This window comes from Podarcis muralis, chromosome 7 (assembly GCF_964188315.1).
Source record: "Podarcis muralis chromosome 7, rPodMur119.hap1.1, whole genome shotgun sequence".
Taxonomy (NCBI): Eukaryota; Metazoa; Chordata; class Lepidosauria; order Squamata; family Lacertidae; genus Podarcis; species Podarcis muralis.
Genome location: NC_135661.1, coordinates 3251628 through 3272364, shown reverse-complemented (window position 1 = coordinate 3272364; position 20737 = coordinate 3251628). Strand labels below are relative to the sequence as shown.

General features: G+C 47.0%; 1 protein-coding gene and 1 long non-coding RNA gene across 4 annotated transcripts; one reads left to right on the top strand and one right to left on the bottom strand.

Annotated features, from left to right (window-relative positions):
* Positions 1-535: 535 nt before the first annotated feature.
* LOC114589808 (methylenetetrahydrofolate reductase (NADPH)-like) lies at positions 536-11114 on the bottom strand. 3 transcript variants are annotated; one of them, XM_077931030.1, is made up of 4 exons: positions 10951-11114; positions 5110-5211; positions 3050-3169; positions 536-982 (listed from the first exon to the last, which is right to left on the bottom strand). In XM_077931030.1, exons 1-4 carry the CDS (start codon positions 11059-11061, stop codon positions 785-787), a joined length of 531 nt encoding a protein of 176 aa, XP_077787156.1. In that variant the 5' UTR covers positions 11062-11114; the 3' UTR covers positions 536-784. The 3 variants fall into 3 exon arrangements, with proteins under 3 accessions (XP_077787156.1, XP_077787157.1, XP_077787158.1); XM_077931031.1 differs by having other exon boundaries at positions 10678-11083; XM_077931032.1 differs by lacking the exon at positions 10951-11114 and adding an exon at positions 6495-9401.
* A 1224-nt stretch (positions 11115-12338) lies between these two features.
* On the top strand, positions 12339-15249 carry LOC144328341 (uncharacterized). Its single transcript, XR_013393522.1, has 3 exons — positions 12339-13164; positions 14278-14384; positions 14678-15249. It is a non-coding gene; the product is annotated as an uncharacterized LOC144328341 (long non-coding RNA).
* Positions 15250-20737: the final 5488 nt, after the last annotated feature.

Genomic DNA, 20737 nt, shown 5'->3' with positions numbered 1-20737 from the left:
CATGGGTGATTTTTTTGGGGGGGGGGACCACGTTACCATAACTCCCTGCATTCACCATGCTGTGCCCCCAGCCACACTGCTACAACGTGAGTCCCTAGTAAGTCCCAAGCTCTCCCTCCCGTTCTTTTTTAAAAGGCAAGTCAACGTAGGCATCAACTACATTTTATTTCATTTCGATTTCACTTCTTTCCTTCCCTTTACAAGCATTTTAAATACTTCCCCCTCCCCTGCAAGAGAAAACGAGAAGACGCAGGAAGAAGACCACGATCCTGCGACTATATAATAAAATAAAAACAAAATAAATAGCCGGCTCCCCAGAGGAGGGCAGTTGCGTCGCAGGCGGCTGTGCTCATCCTGATTTTCTGCAACTCCCGTTCTGAACTAGAGGCTTGTGAAGCCATCAGTCCCATTGATCAGAGGGTGCGCACTGAAGCAGCAGCTGAAAGCTTTCTTTTTTAGAGTGCAACCCAGAAACATGGGGGGTGGGCCAGACAGAGATTTGGGGTTGGGGTGGGGATAAGGATTTCTAGCTGCCATTAGTATAAGGGGAAAAGGGATTGTAATAACCCAAGAAGGGCTCGAAAACATCCTCAGAGTCTTTTGGATCAGAAGGGAGATGTGCCTGTCTTAACCGGCCTCCCGCTTTGAAGGCAATGGGGGGAAATTCAGCCAACGGCGCCCCCTAGAGGAGTGTCTGGGCCACTGTGGTTCCAACCTCGCATCCCTAAGGTTTTTAACTATGCTGCCAGCCAAATCTGGGAGGCTGCGTGCCTTTTCTCAACTTTCAAGGTTCCGCCGGACAGTTCAAGAGCGTGTGCACGTCTTCCAAGACCTGCCAGAGGCAGCTGTCCAGGGGGAAGTCGTTGTCCACCAAGTTGACCAGGTAATAGTTGTCGTGCATGTACTGGAGGATCATGCGAGAGAGGGACTCCTCTTCGTACAGCTTGGCCCACTGCTCAATCCACAGGGCAAAGGCCTCATCCTGTCCGAGGGGGGCAGAGAGAGAGAGAAGCAGGTCACACTTAAAAACAATTTGAGGTGGGGGTGGGAGTGCAGGAGGAACTATGGGAAACGAATTATTATTATTATTATTTATTGAATTTATAATTTATATACCGCCCTATACCCGGGGGTCTCAGGTTGGTCCACAGAATAAAATCAAGATGTAAAATCACAAAATACATAATAAAAAAACAAAAACATTTTAAAAGGGCCTAGGATGCAAATCGGATCAACCAAAGGCCTGCACTAAAAAGGAACGTTTCTGCTTGGCACCTAAAGGTGGATAATTATAGCAAAGTGGGTAAAAATAGAAACAAACCAAAAAAGTTGGGGGAAGTCTTTGAGAATTTGAGGTGTATGTAATGAACAAAAATGAAAAATTAATAATTTTTTTTTTTTAAATGAAGGCACCAGGCGAACTTGCCTGGGGAGAGCATTCCATGGACGGGGAGCCACTGCAGTAAAGGCCCCGTTCTCGTGTTGCGACCCTCCAGACCTCTCAAGGAGGAGGCACACGAAGGAGGGTCTCGGAGGATGATCTCAGGGAATGAGCGTCTGGAAGAGGCTGCATTATGCAGACTCAGACTTATCGGCGCCACTCGCTCAGTGTTGCCTGCTCTGGCCAGCAGTGGCTCTCCAGGGCTTCAGGCTGGGTTCTCCCCCAGTTCTCCCCGGAGATGCCAGAGACTGGACTCGGGGCATTCTGCGTGCAAAGCAGATACCCTTGCGCTGAGCTACAGGCAGAAGAAGCTGCCTTAGACAGAGCCAGACTATTTGGTCTGTCACGCTCAGCACTGCCTCTACTAACTGGCAGCAGCTCTCCAGTGTTGCATAAACAGGGACATTTGCCAGCTCTACCTGGAGGTGCTGAGAAATGAACCTGAGCCCCTCCTGCATCCAAAGCATATGCTCTACCCCTGAGCTATGGCCCTTAGCATTCAGAAAAGGCACCTGCTTAGCCAATGTGACTAGATGTGACCATATGAACCTACCCTGACCCTGAGGTCATCTTCTGAGGCTCTCCTTTGTGCGCTTCCGCCTTGAGAGGTCCAGAGGGTGGCAACACGAGAACGGGGCCTTCTCTGCAGTGGCTCCCCGTCTATGGAATGCTCTCCCCAGGGAAGTTCGCCTGGCGCCTTCATTACACACCTTCCAGTGCCAGGCAAAAATGTTCCTTTTTAACCAGGCCTTTGGCTGATCTGTTTAATATCCTATAATAAGGTTACCAGATTTTTTTCAATGAATCTGGGGACACTTTTCAATTTCAATAGGAATGATACGATTTTGTCAGGGGACTGATTTGTAAATCTGGGGACTGTCCACAGGAAAACGGGGACGTCTGGTAACCTTATCCTATACCCTTTTAAAATGTGGCTCTTTTCTGAGTAGGGTATTATTGGGTTGTTGTTTTTATTCTGATTATATTTGTCTGTGAACCACCCTGAGACCTCCGGGTATAGGGCGGTATATAAACTCAATCAATCAATCATCATTATCAGGGGTCAGCAAACTTTTCCAGCAGGGGGCCGGTCTACTGTCCCTGAAACTTTTTGGGGGGCTGGACTATATTTTTTGGGGGGGGGAATGAACGAATTCCTATGCCCCACAAATAACCTAGATGCATTTTAAAGAAAAGGACACATTCTACTCATGTAAAAACACACTGATTCCTGGACCATCCATGGGCCGGATTTAGAAGGCAATTGGGCCGGATCCGGCCCCCGGGCCTTAGTTTGCCTATCCACCACCACCATCATCATCGATGGGCCACTGCTCTGATCCAGCGGGTTCTTATGTTCTTATGACTTGATACAGACCTATGAGTTCACTGAACCTGTGCAGGCAAAAGTGGAGGTTCTACCCCCAACTTGTTATTAGAGGAGCAGAGGTACCCCGGTACCACAAGTTCTAGGGAATAGTAATTGGCACCTTGTACTTCTATTCACATACATTTTCCACGGAAATGTACCAAAGCCCCAGATCTGTACCAACAGGCTAAGAGTTTCCTGGGTGTTTGGGGCAGGGCAGGGAACAATAACCCTCTTACCTTCCAGTACATGAAGCTAACCGGGTCTACAACCGTCGGCTGAATGATCTCTCTGCCGGGGAAGATGCCCCACGTTACAGCATTGGGTTGCATTTCATGCGCGTTGGTGATGTTCTCACCCTACCGACGGGAAAGAGGAGGTTGTTTAGAAGGAAGAGAGGGAAACAGCTGCATCACGGTTTTGTATACACCTGTTAACTTGCTGCCAGGCCTGTACAGATCTCAAGACACGGGTGGCGCTGTGGTCTAAACCATTGAGCCTCTTGGGCTTGCCGATCAGAAGGTCAGCGGTTCGAATCCCCGCCACGGGGTGAGCTCCCGTTGCTCGGGCCCAGCTCCTGCCAACCTAGCAGTTCGAAAGCACCCCAGTGCAAGTAGATAAATAGGTACTGCTGTGGCGGGAAGGTAAACGGCGTTTCTGTGCGCTCTGGTTTCCGTCACGGTGTCCCGTTGCGCCAGTAGCGGTTTAGTCCTGCAGGCCACATGACCCGGAAAGCTGTCTGCGGACAAATACCGGCTCCCTCGGCCTGAAAGCGAGATGAGCTCCGCAACCCCATAGTCGCCTTTGACTGGACTTAACCATCCACAGGTCCTTTACCTTTTTTCTTTTTCTTTTTTACAGATCTCAGGCCCAACTGAAGAGGCCTCGGTCCAGTATACCTGAAGGAGCACCTCCACCTCCATTGTTCTGCCTGGACACTGAGGTCCAGCGCCAAGGGCCTTCTGGCGGTTCCCTTGCAATGAGAAGCCAAGTTACAGGGAACCAGGCAGAGGGCCTTCTCGGTAGTGGCGCCTGCCCTGTGAAACGCCCTCCCGCCAGATGTCAAAGAGAAAAAAAACTACCAAACTTTTAGAAGACATCTGAAGGCAGCCCTGTTTAGGGAAGCTTTTAATGTTTAATAGGTTATTGTATTTTAGTGTTCTGTTGGAAGCCGCCCGGAGTGGCTGGGGAAACCCAGCCAGATGGGTGGCGTATAAATAATAAATTATTATTATTATTATTATTATTATTATTATTATTATTATTATTATTCCTCCCTGCATCCAGAAAACTCCTCCAGGGAACGATATGCTCAGCTGATCAGATTCTCTGGCTAAACAGGAGGCACTGAAACTGGGCCACAAGGAGGAGCCATGAACCCAATGCCAATTGTCCTAGCAGAGGCTGAACAGTTCTCAAAATATTCTCCAGAGATCACAAACAGAGGGTTTGCTCCCCACATACGCTCTCAGTCCAAGCATCCCAAGTTTCCACGGAAACGTTTTCACTGCCAGCCTACCAGAGGAAGGACCAGGGTCGGATTAAACCCAGTGGAGGCTCCTAGGCAGTCAGAATCTCGCAGGCCCCCTCACAAATTATTTCCCAATTTTCTTTCAAGATCAAATCAATATTATTTTGTTTTTTTTTTGTTTTTTTCCATAAATTTTTATTAATTTTCCAACATAAATTAAAAACAATACAAAACACAATACATAGACAAACAAACATATAAACACGTATAATTTCAAAACCTCTTTTTCATAAATCTTACTTCCCCGACTTCCCCATGCCTCCCCTTTCTGCATCCCTATTTTAAAATTTCTTCAGCAACCCCTCACTTCAATTAACTGATTACTCATTTTCTTTATTCCCCCCCCCCTTCTTCTCTTACTTAATCATTTACAGCTGTACTTCTATATTGTTTCTTTACCCATGGCATTTTAGCACTCATTAATTTTACAACAGTTCTTAAGATATACTTTAAATTTCTTCCAATCTTCTTCCGCCATCTCTTTTCCTTGATCACGGATTCTGCCAGTCATCTCCGCCAGTCCCATATAATCAATCACCTTCGTCTGCCATTCTTCCAGCGTGGGTAGTTCTTGTGTCTTCCAATACTTTGCTAAAAGAACCCTTGCTGCTGTGGTAGCATACATAAAAAACATCCTGTCCTTCCTTGACACCAATTGGCCAACCATGCCAATCAATATTATTTTGATCCGTTGTTGAGGGGCCCCTAGGCTCGTAGGCCAGTGCCCAGTCTGTCTGTTTGGTAATCTGGCACTGAGGAAGGACGCACCTTGACATTGACAATGTGGTAATTCACTCGCTGGCCGTAGTTCTTCAACACTGTTTGGAGGGCTCTGACGTTCTCGCTGGAGGTGAAGAACTCCAGGTAAGCCTGGAAGGAGTCGAGAGAGGAGATGTTGACACAAAAGAATCCCAGCAATGGCACAATTTAAATGTTTAAATTAACTTGGGGGGGGGGGGAGCAGAGGTTTTTCTATTAGGAATTGTAGGTGCCGATATTCCAAGGGAGCAGAAAATACTTTTTATGTATGCGACGACAGCCACCCGGTTGTTACTGGCCCAGAGATGGAAAGAAGACAAAGTCCCTAATAGGGAACCCAGAACAATGGTGCGCAAGGCTGCTCCAGAGAAGCGGACACGGAGCAATGGATCCAAACTACAAGAAAGAAGATTCCACCTAAACATTAGGAAGAACTTCCTGACAGTAAGAGCTGTTCGACAGTGGAATTTGCTGCCAAGGAGTGTGGTGGAGTCTCCTTCTTTGGAGGTCTTTAAGCAGAGGCTTGACAACCATATGTCAGGAGTGCTCTGATGGTGTTTCCTGCTTGGCAGGGGGTTGGACTCGATGGCCCTTGTGGTCTCTTCCAACTCTATGATTCTATGATTCTAAGGCCTTATATAGACATTTTAAATTCCCTGCCCTGTCACTCAAGACTACCCGTCCATACATCATACCTACATCACAGAAAAGGCGGTCTACAATTTAAATGTTGGACTACAGAAATTTAAAATTCAGTACCAAATTATCTAAGGTTGTTCACCAAAGCCAGACTAAACGTCTTTCCTTCTGCAGTGTTGGATGGCAGGTTGAGAGGAGTTCCCTACCAGGACAGACTTTGCTCATGTGCTCAAGACATCGATTCTATAAAACATATTTTGCTGCGAAACATGAGCAAGCCAAGGCTGAACTGATACTACTACCCTTGCTGGTACCTTTCCTGGGAAAATCAGAGGCTCATTATGTCAGGTTCCTATTGGAAGACCGGACAAACGCTAGAACATTAGCAGTGGCCAAGTTTTTATCGGTGGTTGCAAGAACCAATGATCCCTGTCTCTAAGTCTGAACAAAATGCTTGTTTAACCTGGAGGTAGGCTGTCTGAATTGTGCATTGTTTGTAACAATTTGTTGGGTCTCTGGATCGTAATAAAGGGAAAAAAATCAATGCTAAAAGCAGTTCAAAACAATTTACAGTCACAGCGATCTGCTGTGACCTGAAAAACGTGTCTCTTGGATCATAGAATCATAGAGTTGTAAGGGACCCGAGGGTCATCTAGTCCAACCCCCTGCAAGGCAGGAATCTCAGCTAAAGCATCCATGGCAGATGCCCATCCAACTCCTTTCCTGCAACTTGAAGCAACTGGTTTGAATCCTACCTTCCAGAGCAGGAGGAAACAAGCTTGCTCCAGCCTCCATGTGACAGCCATCTTTGAAGATGGCTACCATATCTCCTCTCAGTCTCCTCTTTTGCAGGCTAAACATCCCCAGCTCCTTCAACCGTTCCTCACAAGGCTTAGCTTCTAGATCATCCTAGTTGCCCTCCTCTGCACACGCGAAGCCAAAGTGGTGGTGTCTTCAGCCTGTGATGGGAGCAATACAATGAAGGTGCATGATCCAGGGGGCACGACTCTAAATCCGGCCCTGCTTCCCTGCCAGTTGGGCCTCGCTTGCATCTTCCTGCTTGGCCTCTGTTCGACATCTGCGGACGGCCCTTCCTCAGAGACATCTGCGGCGGCCTCCTCAAATCCCACCTGCAACATCAGGAAGGAACCCTGTCAGGACAGAGCAACAGGGCAAGGAGGGAGAGGCCTGGGCGGAAAACCCAGAGCCTCCCTCAAACCCCACCCTGACGCCATCACCCAGCCATACCCTCCAACGTTCCTTAGATGAAAAGAGGGGCATTTGTCACTCCCCACTCAACTGACCCTCCTCATCCCCAACCCCCATTTTTGTTCCCCAACCCATCCCAGCAGAGCATTCCCACCACGACCACACCAATGGGATGCAGCACAAACGCCCTCCTGAGAAAAACCCTTCACCCCGGCTTTCTTTTTTGGTCAATTGACAAAAAGAGAAGCACACGCCAATGAATACATTTTAGAAAGGGGCAAGATTAGATGCAGACGCACAAATCACTTTTTTCAAATACAGCAGTTTTTGAAACGTAATCCGTTCCTGAAGACCGTTCGACTTCCAAAACGTTCGACAGCCGAGGCGCAATGGGCGTGAAATCCCTTGAAAAAATGGAGAAATGTGACTCGGAAGCCGTTTGACTTTGAAACGAAAAGAATTGCTTCCGAGTTTTCGGCGTTCGGGTTCCGAATCGTTCAGCATCCGATACGCTCGAAAACTGAGGTTTCCCTGTCCAAAAATCAAGATTCCTTGTGCTCTGCTCCACTCCCCCTTTCTTCTTTCCCAGCTAAATATTTCTTTCTTTCTTCTTGTCCTCTGCCTCCCCCTCAGAGCTGGCGCGTCAAACAGGGCCTTAATGGTGGTGGCCTCTCCTCCCCACCCGCTATCTAGCAGCCACTAGCAGCTGCCCAAGGGAGGAAGCTGGTAGCAGCGGCCGTGGAGAGGCCATGGAGAGGCAACAGGATGCCCTCTCACAGCCGCCGCAGCCGCCATGGCTTGGGACAAGGGCCAGCTCATACTATTCCCCGATCTCGGCACTGGCAGCGGAATTAGGGACAGTCCAGGGTCAAATCAGAAGCTGGGATGGCTTTCATAATTCCAGAACTGTCATTGGAGACAAGGGACACTTGGGGAGTATGCCTAGAAGAGCACAGGAATCATAGAGTTGGAAGGGATCCTGAGGGTCATCTAGTCCAACCCCTTGCAACGCAGGAATCTTTTGCCCCCAAACGGGACTTGAACCCGCAACCCTGAGATTAAGTGTTTCCCTGAGTGAGCTAGGGGCCTAGAATTGGACTTCCCCTCCTTAATCAGCATGAAACGGACAGGCTTCGCTCTCTTGGTTAACAGCCCAGGGAGTGGCAGGATCAGCCCCACAGGAGCCCCCCAGCAACACAGCCCCAAGGCGCATGTGAGCTCCTGCCCCTCAGCTTCCCGTTGCGCCTGGAGGTCTTCCTCGGCCAGGGCCACTGCCTGGGAGCAGCTCTCAGGCCCGGCCTCCCTGACCCAGCCCTGGACCTCGGGCGGCAGGATAGCCAGGAACTGCTCCAGGATCAGCAGCTCCAGAATCTGCTCCTTGGTGTGCCGGTCCACTTTTAACCACCCACGGCAGAGCTCCTGGAGGCGGCCATAGGCCTCGCCCCTCGGCCTCCTGGTAGCAGAAGCGGCGGAAGTGCTGCTGCCGCTGCTGCTTCTCCTGGGCGGTGGTGTCCCCGCGCAAGATGGCCGCCTTCACTTCCCCATAATCCTCTCTGTCGCTGGCCTCCAGGCTGCCAAAGGCCCACTCGGCCCCTCCTCGGAGGGCTGGCAGCAGCCTGGCCGCCCACTCTCCCTTGGGCCACCCGCTCAAAGGAGGCCAGGAAGCCCTTGGCATCGTCCCATGGGATGCTTCTGGCAAACCAGAGCAGCGCACGGAAACGCCGTTTACCTTCCCGCCGGAACGGTACCTTTTTATCTACTTGCACTTTGTCATGCTTTCGATCTGCTAGGTTGGCAGGAGCAGGGACCGAGCAACGGGAGCTCAGCCCATAATGAGGATTTGAACCGCCGACCTTCTGATCGGCAAGTCCTAGGCTCTGTGGTTTAACCCACAGCGCCACCCGCGTCCCTCCGGAGACCTGTTGTCTTGGGCTAAAAAAACATTGGTTCCAGTCTTGCCCTCCAAAACAGGAGAGAACAAGTTTGTTCCATCTTTCACATGACCACTATGGGCAGCTTACAGAATAACTAAAAATATAATAAAAAACAAAACCAAACCAAACATCAAGCTTTAAAAACCTCCCTACACAGGCCTGCCTTCAGGTGTCTTCTAAAAGTTGTGTAATTCTTTTATCTCCTTGACAGCTGAAGGAAGGCCATTCCACAGGGAGGGCGCCACTACCGAGAAGGCCCTCTGCTTGGTTTTTGAAATTTATTTTTCAAAATTTGAAATTGGCTATCTTGCCTCTTCTTGGCCTCCTCTTTTCAAGGTTAAACCTAGCCAGCTCCTTCAACCGTTCCTCATAAGGTTTAGACCTTTGATCATGTTGGCTGTCATCCCTCGGGGGTGAAGATAAAATTAGGATAGAGGATCTTGTGGATTTCCACACACACACACACACACACACACACACACACACACACACACTTCTTTTTCGTCTTCTCTTCTTTTTCTACTTCTTTATTTCCCAACTCCTACTTGCATGCAAGCAGGAGCGGGGCGGGGATCCCTCAGCTGTGAAGGGAGGCTTCCCGTTGCCTAACTGAGAGATCCTGCCCCCTCCTGCTTGCACGCAAGCTCCGATAGGCAGCGTGAAGCCTCCCTTCACAGCTGAGAGATCCCCGCCCCGCTCCTGCTTGCATGCAAGTAGGAGATGGGAAATTGATGCTTTTGAATTCTGGTGATGGAGGAGACTCTTGAGAGTCCCATGGACTGCAAGAGGATCAAAGCGGTCCATTCTGAAGGAAATCAGCCCTGAGTGCTCACTGGAAGGACAGATCGTGAAGTTGAGGCTCCAGTACTTTGGCCACCTCGTGAGAAGAGAAGACTCCCTGGAAAAGACCCTGATGTTGGGAAAGATGGAGGGCACAAGGAGAAGGGGACGACAGAGGACGAGGAAAAGTTCTCCTCCTCTGCTCTCCCTCCGGAAAACCCCTCAACATCTTCAGGTGTGTATCTCTCTCCCTCAGGTATGCCCACCCACCTTTTACCTGTTGAATAAATGAGAAAAAGAAGGTTATTTCTCTTACTTCTCTTAATTTGATTTCTTCACCCTAACGTCCCTCAGTGGACTACAGAAATTTAAAATTCAGTACCAAATTATCTAAGGTTGTTCACCAAAGCCAGACTAAACGTCTTTCCTTCTGCAGTGTTGGATGGCAGGTTGAGAGGAGTTCCCTACCAGGACAGACTTTGCTCATGTGCTCAAGACATCGATTCTATAAAACATATTTTGCTGCGAAACATGAGCAAGCCAAGGCTGAACTGATATTACCCTTGCTGGTACCTTTCCTGGGAAAATCAGAGGCTCATTATGTCAGGTTCCTATTGGAAGACCGGACAAACGCTAGAACATTAGCAGTGGCCAAGTTTTTATCGGTGGTTGCAAGAACCAATGATCCCTGTCTTTAAGTCTGAACAAAATGCTTGTTTAACCTGGAGGTAGGCTGTCTGAATTGTGCATTGCTTTGTAACAATTTGTTGGGTCTCTGGACCGTAATAAAGAAAAAAAAATCAATGCTAAAAGCTGTTTAAAACAATTTACAGTCAAAGCGATCTGCTGTGACCTGAAAAACGTGTCTCTTGGATCATAGAATCATAGAGTTGTAAGGGACCCGAGGGTCATCTAGTCCAACCCCCTGCAATGCAGGAATCTCAGCTAAAGCATCCATGGCAGATGCCCATCCAACTCCTTTCCTGCAACTTGAAGCAACTGGTTTGAATCCTACCTTCCAGAGCAGGAGGAAACAAGCTTGCTCCATCCTCCATGTGACAGCCATCTTTGAAGATGGCTACCATATCTCCTCTCAGTCTCCTCTTTTGCAGGCTAAACATCCCCAGCTCCTTCAACCGTTCCTCACAAGGCTTAGCTTCTAGATCATCCTAGTTGCCCTCCTCTGCACACGCGAAGCCAAAGTGGTTGTGTCTTCAGCCTGTGATGGGAGCAATACAATGAAGGTGCATGATCCAGGGGGCACGACTCTAAATCCGGCCCTACTTACCTGCCAGTTGGGCCTCACTTGCATCTTCCTGCTTGGCCTCTGTTCGACATCTGCGGACGGCACTTCCTCAGAGACATCTGCGGCGGCCTCCTCAAATCCCACCTGCAACATCAGGAAGGAACCCTGTCAGGACAGAGCAACAGGGCAAGGAGGGAGAGGCCTGGGCGGAAAGTAAATAATGTGCCCCCCCTTTGGATAACTGAAGTATAAATAATTTTCACAAAAGATATGCTGACAAATAATTTTATTTCAAGGCTTGAACCGTATCTGCATATAAAGGCAAAATGGAAAATATAGATATACCATAGTGCTTTTTAAAAATACACAGGGAAAAGGATTATTTTAACTATTTACATTTAAAAATGCCTTCCTAGCTTTCTTTTCTGCGAATTCTTGAATTACGCAGGAAAAATCAAGCAACTTCGCCTTATTGTGGTTTATGTTTATCATTGCTAAACCATGTAGGCGTTCTTGAGCTATTGTTGCTTGAAAGAAAGACTTAATTCTTCTTAATATATTGAAACTCATCCCACTCCTCTGCCCACCGCCTTTGCGCCTCTGCCCCAGTGCCTCCCCTGAGATTGTGAATATGCTGACCGAGGCCCCATTTGGAATCGGAGGCTCAGGCCAAGTGGCCCATGTGACCCCCCTCTGCCTGGGCCTGGGCATAAGCCTTCCAAAGGAGTTTACACAGGGTGCCTCTGGACCGGCTGTGGCTGATGGGAGGTGTAGCCCAAGGCAGCAGATTAGCCTTTTCCAATCTCGAAAAAAACAAGAGAAGCAAAGATTCAAGGTCTTTCCAGCAATGCCCTGGCTGGCTGAGCTAACTGGTACTTACTGCCAAGTACCTCCTCAAGCCTCACGCCTTCTTCCAAGCAACAAAAGCCATCTAAGGTGAGCTGGGGCGGGGGGGGGGGGAATGTTTGCAAATTCTAACAAGTTGGTTCTGCAGAGGATTTAGCACAGGATGAAAATTTCCGTGTTGCTGGTTGCTAGGGCTTCTTTTTTCCACTCGCCCCACATCTTAGGAACACAGCCAGCTGCTGCCCCCAGCAACCTCCAAGTCAGAATGCTGGCATTCATTTTAGAAGCAGGTGGATCTTGGAAGGCCAGGAACATTTCCAAATCAATAAAGGTAAAGGGATCTCTGTCGTGGCCGACTCTGGGGTTGCGGCGCTCATCTCGCTTTACTGGCCGAGGGAGCCGGTGTACAGCTTCCGGGTCATGTGGCCAGCATGGCTAAGCCGCTTCTGGCGAACCAGAGCAGCGCACGGAAACACCGTTTACCTTCCCGCCAGAGCGGTAGCTATTTATCTTCTTGCACTTTGACGTGCTTTCGAAGTGCTAGGTTGGCAGGAGTAGGGACTGAGCAACGGGAGCTCACCCCGTCACGGGGATTCAAACCGCTGACAAGTTGTAGATGGATGTTAATGAAGTTGTAGACAGGGTGCCGGCATTTTGCACCTGTTTCGCCCTGGCAGTCCAAGTAATCAAGAGGCCGCTGTTCGCCCCCGATGGGGCCCTTTTACTGGGGCTTGCAGGTAGCACACTCCCAAGGTGGTTTTCCGGGCTTCTTCAGTGGTCTAATCTCAAAGCCTTGATACGTATATTGATATTCAATTTCATAGAGAATACAATTTCTTGGCTTAAGGGACTGATTTGCTTAGCAGCGGGAAGGATAGCAAGTAGTTTCTGAGTCCAAACTGCACAAACATCTTTGTCACAGACACACATTCACTGCTTTAGTCATCTTTATCACCTGAGCTTCACCTCTGCTGTTTGGACGTGAGAGAGAGAGAGAGAGAGAGAGAGAGAGAGAGAGAGAGAGAAACTCACTTGCTCCCGTCACCTCAACTAACCTCTAGTGCATTCCTGCTGGAGTTATGACTGTGGGTATGGATCAAAGTTAGGGTTGTTGGTTTTTTTGATACGGATCAAAGTTTGCTAAGGAGGGAGCCTGATCCTGGCTCCTTGACTGGGACTCTCTCCAGCTGGCAGCCACTCTGGAGAAGAAAATAGCACTGGTGCCAAGAGCAATTACAACTGGAGCAGAAACCAGCTCTGAAAGGGTTATGTGAGCAGCAGCTCTGCTGAGGAGACACCCAGATCCTGTTTCTCATTCCCAAAATGCGGATCTAATTTCAGGTGGTGGCATCATGACCCAAACTGCTTCTAAATGCATGGACTGCAATTGTAACAGAAGTGGCGAACAGGGTAAGGGGTTAGCTTTAATTCATTAGCATTGCTGAGCTGGATAGACCAAACTGTCCATTTAGCAGGGCTTCAAAAAATGCTGCTGGAAAGCTGGCGAGAAGGATGTGGGAAGTGGACAATGCAGAATTAGATAAATTAACTGGAAGGATTTGAAATCTGTGGGATCAGAGATTCTTAGAAGACTGGAGTAAATATTTGAACTATTTGAAAAGCAATTGTAATAATCAGATTACGCTAGTAGGACTGCAAGAAGTTCTGTAAGGAGGACTATTTGAAATATTGCAAGAAAAACTATGATGAGAATTATTAGTTAAGGATAATTAAAAGTAATAGAGAAATTAAGAAATGCAGAACAAGTGATAAAGAACGGAAAATCTTCAGATGTTGACGTAAGTCAAAAATATTGTATAAGATAAGAAGTTATGTTAAATGATTGTTGGAAATGATATGTTTAAAAACCCCCAATAAAAATGTATAATAAAAATGAGAGAAGGAGGTGGAAAGAGGAGCCAATTGCCGCTGCCCTTGTTCCCAACACTCAGACTTGGAGGGTATGCAAGACTTGCCACACTTCCCTCCCAAGCAAAGCTGCAAATTGAACACCAAAGTTACTACAGTGGTACCTCAGAAGTCAGATGGAATCCGTTCCGGAAGTCCATTCAACTCCCAAAATGTTTGGAAACCAAGGCGCGGCTTTTGATTGGCTGCAGGAAGCTCCTGCAGCCAATCAGAAGCCGTGGAGGATGTTCAGATTTCAAATAACGTTTGCAAACTGGAACATTCACTTCCGGGTTTGTGGCATTTGGGAGCCAAAACATTCGACTCACAAGGCGGTCAAGATCCAAGGTACGACTGTAGTCTTTGAAATGGGCCTTAAAAACACTCTCTTCTTAAGGTTTTTTAATGGTGCTTTAAGAGTTTGCATCATCTCAGTGCTAGGTCATAACAACTCTCCAGACCCTTAAACTACAGCTCCCAGAATTCTTTGGGGGAAGTCATGCCTGTTTAAACTACTATCATCTTGTTTTAAATGCATGGTGGACCAAGTTTCTGCATTTACTAATGTTTTTACTGGTGTTGAAGTTTGGGGACGGCTAACATGCAATTCTCCAGGTAGAGTCCAGTGACTTCATCAAGCCCCAGCTTGCAAGACCAATGGCCAAGTAACTTTCAGATTTGTTGGCTGAGTTGCAGAACAAGCTTCTTCAGAAACAAGTCAGGTATGTGGCGATGGTTATCAAAGTTGCATTTGTTAACCTATTCTTCTGCTTTGTGCTTTAAATTTATTAAAATTAGGGGAGGGGGAATTATACATTGTATCTTAAACTCTCTTTACACCCGCAAGCTGTTTTGATGTTTGCAACTACAGCCAGGATGATGGGACTATAAATATATATAAATAAAAGTACTGTGTGGTCTTTCTTAGGTGCTGATTTCGTGCCAAGTTTCCTCAAAATCGGAAACACCAAGGACTATAATGATAATTCTCATATAGCTCCAGTATTTATTTCAGGGGAATTTCCCGCTGTAATTTCATGAAGGGTAAAGTCTACATCCATTGCCTGGTGGTCAGGATACGCAAACTTGTTCCCTGCTTCCCACAGGAACAAAATCAGGGTATGAGATGTCCACCCCATTTCAGCTACCATAAGATGATATGCTCCTCCAATTAGAGAATGAAGGGGCTCCTCTTTCACACTGAAATGTTGGGGGAATTTTTCCTCTGTAGCAACCACTGAGAGCATTTATGGCTCTCTAGACTCAAAGGGGACGCGGGTGGCGCTGTGGGTAAAAGCATCAGCGCCTAGGGCTTGCCGATCGAAAGGTCGGCGGTTCGAATCCCGCTGCTCGGTCCCAGCACCTGCCAACCTAGCAGTTCGAAAGCACCCCCGGGTGCAAGTAGATAAATAGGGACCGCTTACTGGCGGGAAGGTAAACGCTGTTTCTGTGTGCTGCGCTGGCTCGCCAGATGCAGCTTTGTCTGGCCACGTGACCTGGAAGTGTCTCCGGACAGCGCTGGCCCCCGGCCTCTTGAGTGAGATGGGCGCACAAGTTCCCAGAAGAGGGAACTCTCCACAAGGAAAGGAGTCAGAAAAAGGACGAGAGGCTGCCAGCTCTGCTGGCAAGGGGTGACGTAGCTGGGCTCCTGAGCCTCACAGAAAGAATGTAGTTGGTCAAGGGAGCCGTGGACTCAAGAAAGTCCAAAACCTCTGGGCTAAGGGAAACCCAGCCAGATTGGGGGGGGGGTATAAAAAGTAAGTTATTATTATAATTATTGGCATTTTCTCAAGTCTTTAAAAGTTGTTACACACACTTGTCTTGGTTGCTCACCTCCATGCAACATGTAAGGTGAGAAACTCTGTCGCAACAGTAAAATTAAGATCTGCCTTGCTTTGACTGGTTCCTGCCGCCGCTCATTTTTCTCTGACCGATCATGGATTTAGCCCCAACCCCAAGAAACCAGTAACTGAAAGGAGGTGGTTCATGGGAATTGAAGAGTATGCTTTCTGCATACAGCACACCCACTGCCAAGCACCTCCATCTCACCTGCCCCCAACCCCATACCACCCCTCTCCTAAAACCCCAGTCTGTCACTGAGTCCTTCCCAGCAATAGAATTAGCCATTCTGGAAGATTCCTAAAATGTTATTAATCCAGAGTTCAGAATTCAAAGGTCCCAAATATAAAATAAACGTTCATAAATGTACATGGCAAACACATAAGTAAGTACAGGGGTTCAATCCTGTCAGCTTCTTTAGGAGACAACAAGAGTCTGCAAAGCAGGATACAAATAATAGAAAAAGTATTAAACTGTACATTTCAAAGAATATATATATCTATCACCCTAGTGTTGCATGGCATTAACATTTTCTAACCACTAGGCCACACGGACTCTCCTAGAACCTTGGCCCTGAGGCCGGGAATTCCAGGTTCCCAACTGCCGTTGCCTAGCAACGGAGCTTGGGACCGTTTGAGGTTCCTCAGTTCCTCAGCATCCTGAGGTGGGCAGAGGTGTGCCAACCTGTTGCGACAGAGTTTCTCACGTTGCACGGAGGTGAGGAGCCAGGACAAGTTTAAAGACTTGAGTATAGCGTCACGAAGAGTCGGACACGACTAGACAGCAACAACAAATGGAGGTAAGTCTAGGTTGCCATGGCCAGGGGACCTAACCCTGGAACCTACTTGTATGAACTTTATTATGGTCACAGACCAGGATAAAAAAAGAAAAGAAAGAGCATATAAATAAAGTAGCAGTTAGGATTTATTTATTTTTAACCGATAACTGTTAGAGCAAATGAGGACAAAGAAACAGGCATAGGATAAAACTGTTTAATGGTCACTTTAAAATGTGAAGGTTCATTGTTGCTTCACAAGTTGTGTATGTCTTTAAGGGCCAGGGCAAGTAACGAAACCCACTCTTACAGCTGTGAAACATAGCAGGTTCTGCTGAGTTGTGTTAATCAAGCTGTGTCAGCAATTGGGTATAGTACCGTATTTTTCGCTCCATTGGACGCACTTTCCCCCCCTTAAAAAGTAAGGGGAAATGTCTGGGTGTCTTATGGAGCGAAGCCAGCAAGAGCCGCTGCTGCCGACAAGCTCTGCGCAGCTCTCCCTTTAAAGCAAGAGCTGTGTAGAGTGTGCCTGCGGCTCTGGCTGGCTTTACAGGGACTGCCGTCTGTCCCTCCTTCCGGCTCATTGTAAAGCCAGCAAGAGCCGCGGCTGCTGAGCTGAGGCGGGGAGGAGGGAGGGAAGGGGATTCCGTTGGTCCCTCCCTCCTCCGTGGCTCCCTTTGAAGCAGCAAAGTGGGAGGGAAGCCGCTTAGACCCGTGTAAGCAGCTCCTCTCCCACTTTCCTGCTTCAAAGCAGCCACGGAGGAGGGAAGGAGGGGACCCATGGATCCTCTTCGCTAGCAGCAAAGTGGGAGGGGAGCAGCTTACACTCGTGTAAGCAGCTCCTCTCCCACTTTCCTGCTTCAAAGCAGCCACGGAGGAGGGAAGAAGGGGACCCATGGATCCTCTTTGCTGCTCGAGGCTGCAGCGGATTCCCTTCTCCCGGGCTTAATAATGTATATATGTCAAGGGCTTTGAGATGCATATAAAATCAGGCTCAGCATTATTAACTGGACTTAGATAAGCCATGGTTCCCCTTCCTTCCCTCCTCTGAGGCTCGCTTTAAAGCAGCAAAGTGGACAGGAGCCACCCGCTTTGCTGCTTTAAATAGTTGAGTCCAACATTTGATTCAGAATATTTTGTTTCATGTTTTCCTCCTCTAAAAACTCTCTGTCTTCTGTCTCCTCTGCCCAGGAGGACTCTCCTGTGTGAGTGCCTGGGGGCCCTGCTCCTTCCTGCCACTTACCACCTGGCCCAGGGCAGGGCCTGACGGGCCTCACTAGGACAGTTGCTGTTACTGCTGGAGGGGTGCAGAGTGCTTTTAAAATGTCTTAAAAATTTTCTTTTGAATTTTTTGTAGGTGGGGTGGGGTGGGATGGATGTTTATTGGTCCAACGCCTGACTACTTGGTTACGCTATACCTGATGAATTTCTGCCTGCAAGTCTGTGGAAGCAGCTTGCAGAGTGGGGCACAAAGGAGCATAGTCTTCTCCCTTGGACTGTGCCTCCGGGTGCCCTGAGACGGAGTGGTGGCAGCATTACCATTTCTGTGGCGTTTTGTTTTGTCAAAAAGTAAATGGCTGCTGGCCTCCGTTCCAGAAACCTGACCCACATGGAGGGTAAGGGCAGGTGAGGGAGGGGAGAGTGGCCGGAGCCCCTTTACTACAACATTGTTTCTAAATTTATTGTTTTGCATTGTTTTAATTGTCTGTTTTAACAATATTTGCACAGCAGTTTATAATAATAATAATGATAATAATAATATATAATAATAATAATTTATACCCCGCCCATCTGGCTGGGCTTCCCTAGCCACTCTGGGCGGCTTCCAAAAGAATATTAAAATACTGGATTGTTTCAAGAAGTGGCAGAGAGATCTTTCTAGATTTGTCTGGTGTCAGCGTGCTTGTGTTGTTCACTTGTGTTCCTTTGGTGGTGAGAGAGGTTGAGGTTGGCCTAGGGTGTGATTGTTTGTTTGTGATTGGCTGTGGTGATCTTTGTTTTCGTGTGTGAGTGAGGTGGGTGGGTGTTTTGGATCAGGTTAGCCATATTGATTTGTATGCTGTTGGTGGATTATTGTCATTGTCCTGTTGGGCTGTGTATGTGATAAAGGGGAGCCATACCGGGGTGAAGGTGGCTTCTTCTGTTTGTTCCCGTGTCAGTTTCAGTTTATTAGTTAATTTTTCTACTAGGGCTGTTTCCCATACTATTTGGTACCATTGGTCCATGCTTACTCCTGACAGGTCTCTCCAGTGTCTGGTCATGGTGTTTCTGGCTGCTGAAAGTAGGTGGGTTATGAGTTCTTTGTGGTGTAAATGGGCATTGTTGTCTTGGAAGATGTTTAGTAGGGCCAATTCTGGGGTCATGTCTTTGCTCAGGTGCACCACAGGTTGCCAACTTCTCTCATTGTCCCCTTGGAACAAAGCTTCTCCTAATCCTATTTGACTGGCATTGGTTTGCATTTCAAAAGGAGGTTGCTGGTCAGGGGCTAGAATCACCCACAAACTTACAAGGGCTTGTGTTAACAACTCAGCGGCTTGCTTGAATTGGTGTAAGAGCCATTCCAGTACACACTGGATTTCTGCTCCCAGGGATTTGATGTTTCCCAAGCCCAATCTAAATCCGAAATCACTCACTTCTCCTTGAGCAAACTGACATTTATACATTTTAACGGTCAGGTTTGCATCTTGCAATTGGGCCAAAGCTCTCTGCACATGCTTAAGGTGTTCTGGCCATGACTTAGAAAAAATTAACTCAACTTCTTCCAATCCCTCCCATCTCCCTCTGAGCATGGACAAAGGATTTTCTAGGAGCTTGCCAAAAGCTGGCGGGTCTGACACAAACTCTGGGCTCCTTGAGTAAATCTCTTTTCTTTTTTTTTTATAATAATTTTTATTGATTTTACAACATAAACATAAACATAAACATAAACATAAACATAAACAAAATACAAACAAACAAAACACGACTTCCCCATACCTCTCCTTCACTGCATTCTTATTTTAAAATCCTTTTTTTCTAGCAATCCATCATTCAATTTTGTATTTAATTCCCTTTAAGAATTTTCTTAATTTCAATTTTAACAGCTGTAATTCTCTAGATCATATCCCTCGACATCTCAACATTCCACAATTTTACAACAATTTTTAAGATAAACTTTAAATTTTTTCCAGTCCTCCTCCACTGTCTCTCTCCTCTGGTCACGAATTCTGCCGGTCATCTCTGCCAGTCCCATGAATTCAATCACCTTGGTCTGCCATTCTTCCAGAGTAGGTAGTTCTTTAGTCTTCCAATACTTTGCCAGAAGAATTCTTGCTGCTGTGGTTGCATACATAAAAAAGGTTCTATCTTTCTTTGGAATCATTTGGCCGACCATGCCCAAAAGAAAGGCCTCCGGTTTCTTAACAAATGTCCACTTAAGGATTTTCTTAATTTCATTGTAGATCATTTCCCAGTAAGTCTTAACCTTCGGGCAGGTCCACCAAAGATGATAAAAGGTTCCTTCACATTCATTACATTTCCAACAGTTGTTATTGGGCAAGTGATATATCTTTGCAAGCTTAACTGGGGTCATGTACCACCTATAGATCATTTTCATTATGTTCTCTTTTAAGGCACTACATGCCGTAAATTTAATGCCTGTGGTCCATAACTGTTCCCAGTCCGCAAACATAATATCATGTCCAATATCTTGTGCCCACTTAATCATAGCTGATTTCAGTGTTTCATCCTGTGTGTTCCATTTTAGCAGCAGATTATACATTCTAGACAGATTCTTAGTATTGGGTTCTAGCAGTTCTGTTTCTAATTTTGACCTCTCCTTCTGGAATCCTAGTTTCCTGTCCTGCTTAAAGGTCTCATTAATCTGGTGGTAATGTAACCAATCTCGGACTTTAGGCTTTAACTTCTCAAAGCTCTTTAGTTTCAACTTTTCACCATCGTATTCTATAATTTCACAATATTTTGGCCACACTGAATCCATATTAAGTTTTTTTACCTCCTTAGCTTCCACTGGTGATAACCACCTGGGAGTTTTACTTTCCAACAGATCTTTATACCGATTCCATACATTATACAATGCTTTCCTGACAATATGGTTTTTGAAATTTCTATGAACCTTTACCTTGTCATACCATAGATATGCATGCCAACCGAAGTTGTTATCGTAACCTTCTAGATCTAAGATATCTGTGTTCTCAAGAAGTAGCCATTGTTTCAACCAGCAAAAAGCTGCTGCTTCATAGTAGAGTCTGAAGTCCGGCAGGGCAAAACCCCCTCTATCCTTTGCATCAGTCAAGATCTTAAATTTTATTCTGGGTTTTTTGCCCTGCCAGACAAATTTAGATATATCTTTCTGCCACTTCTTGAAACATTCCGTCTTGTCTATGATTTGCAATGTCTGAAACAAAAACAACAATCTCGGCAGTACATTCATCTTGATAACAGCAATTCGGCCTAACAAGG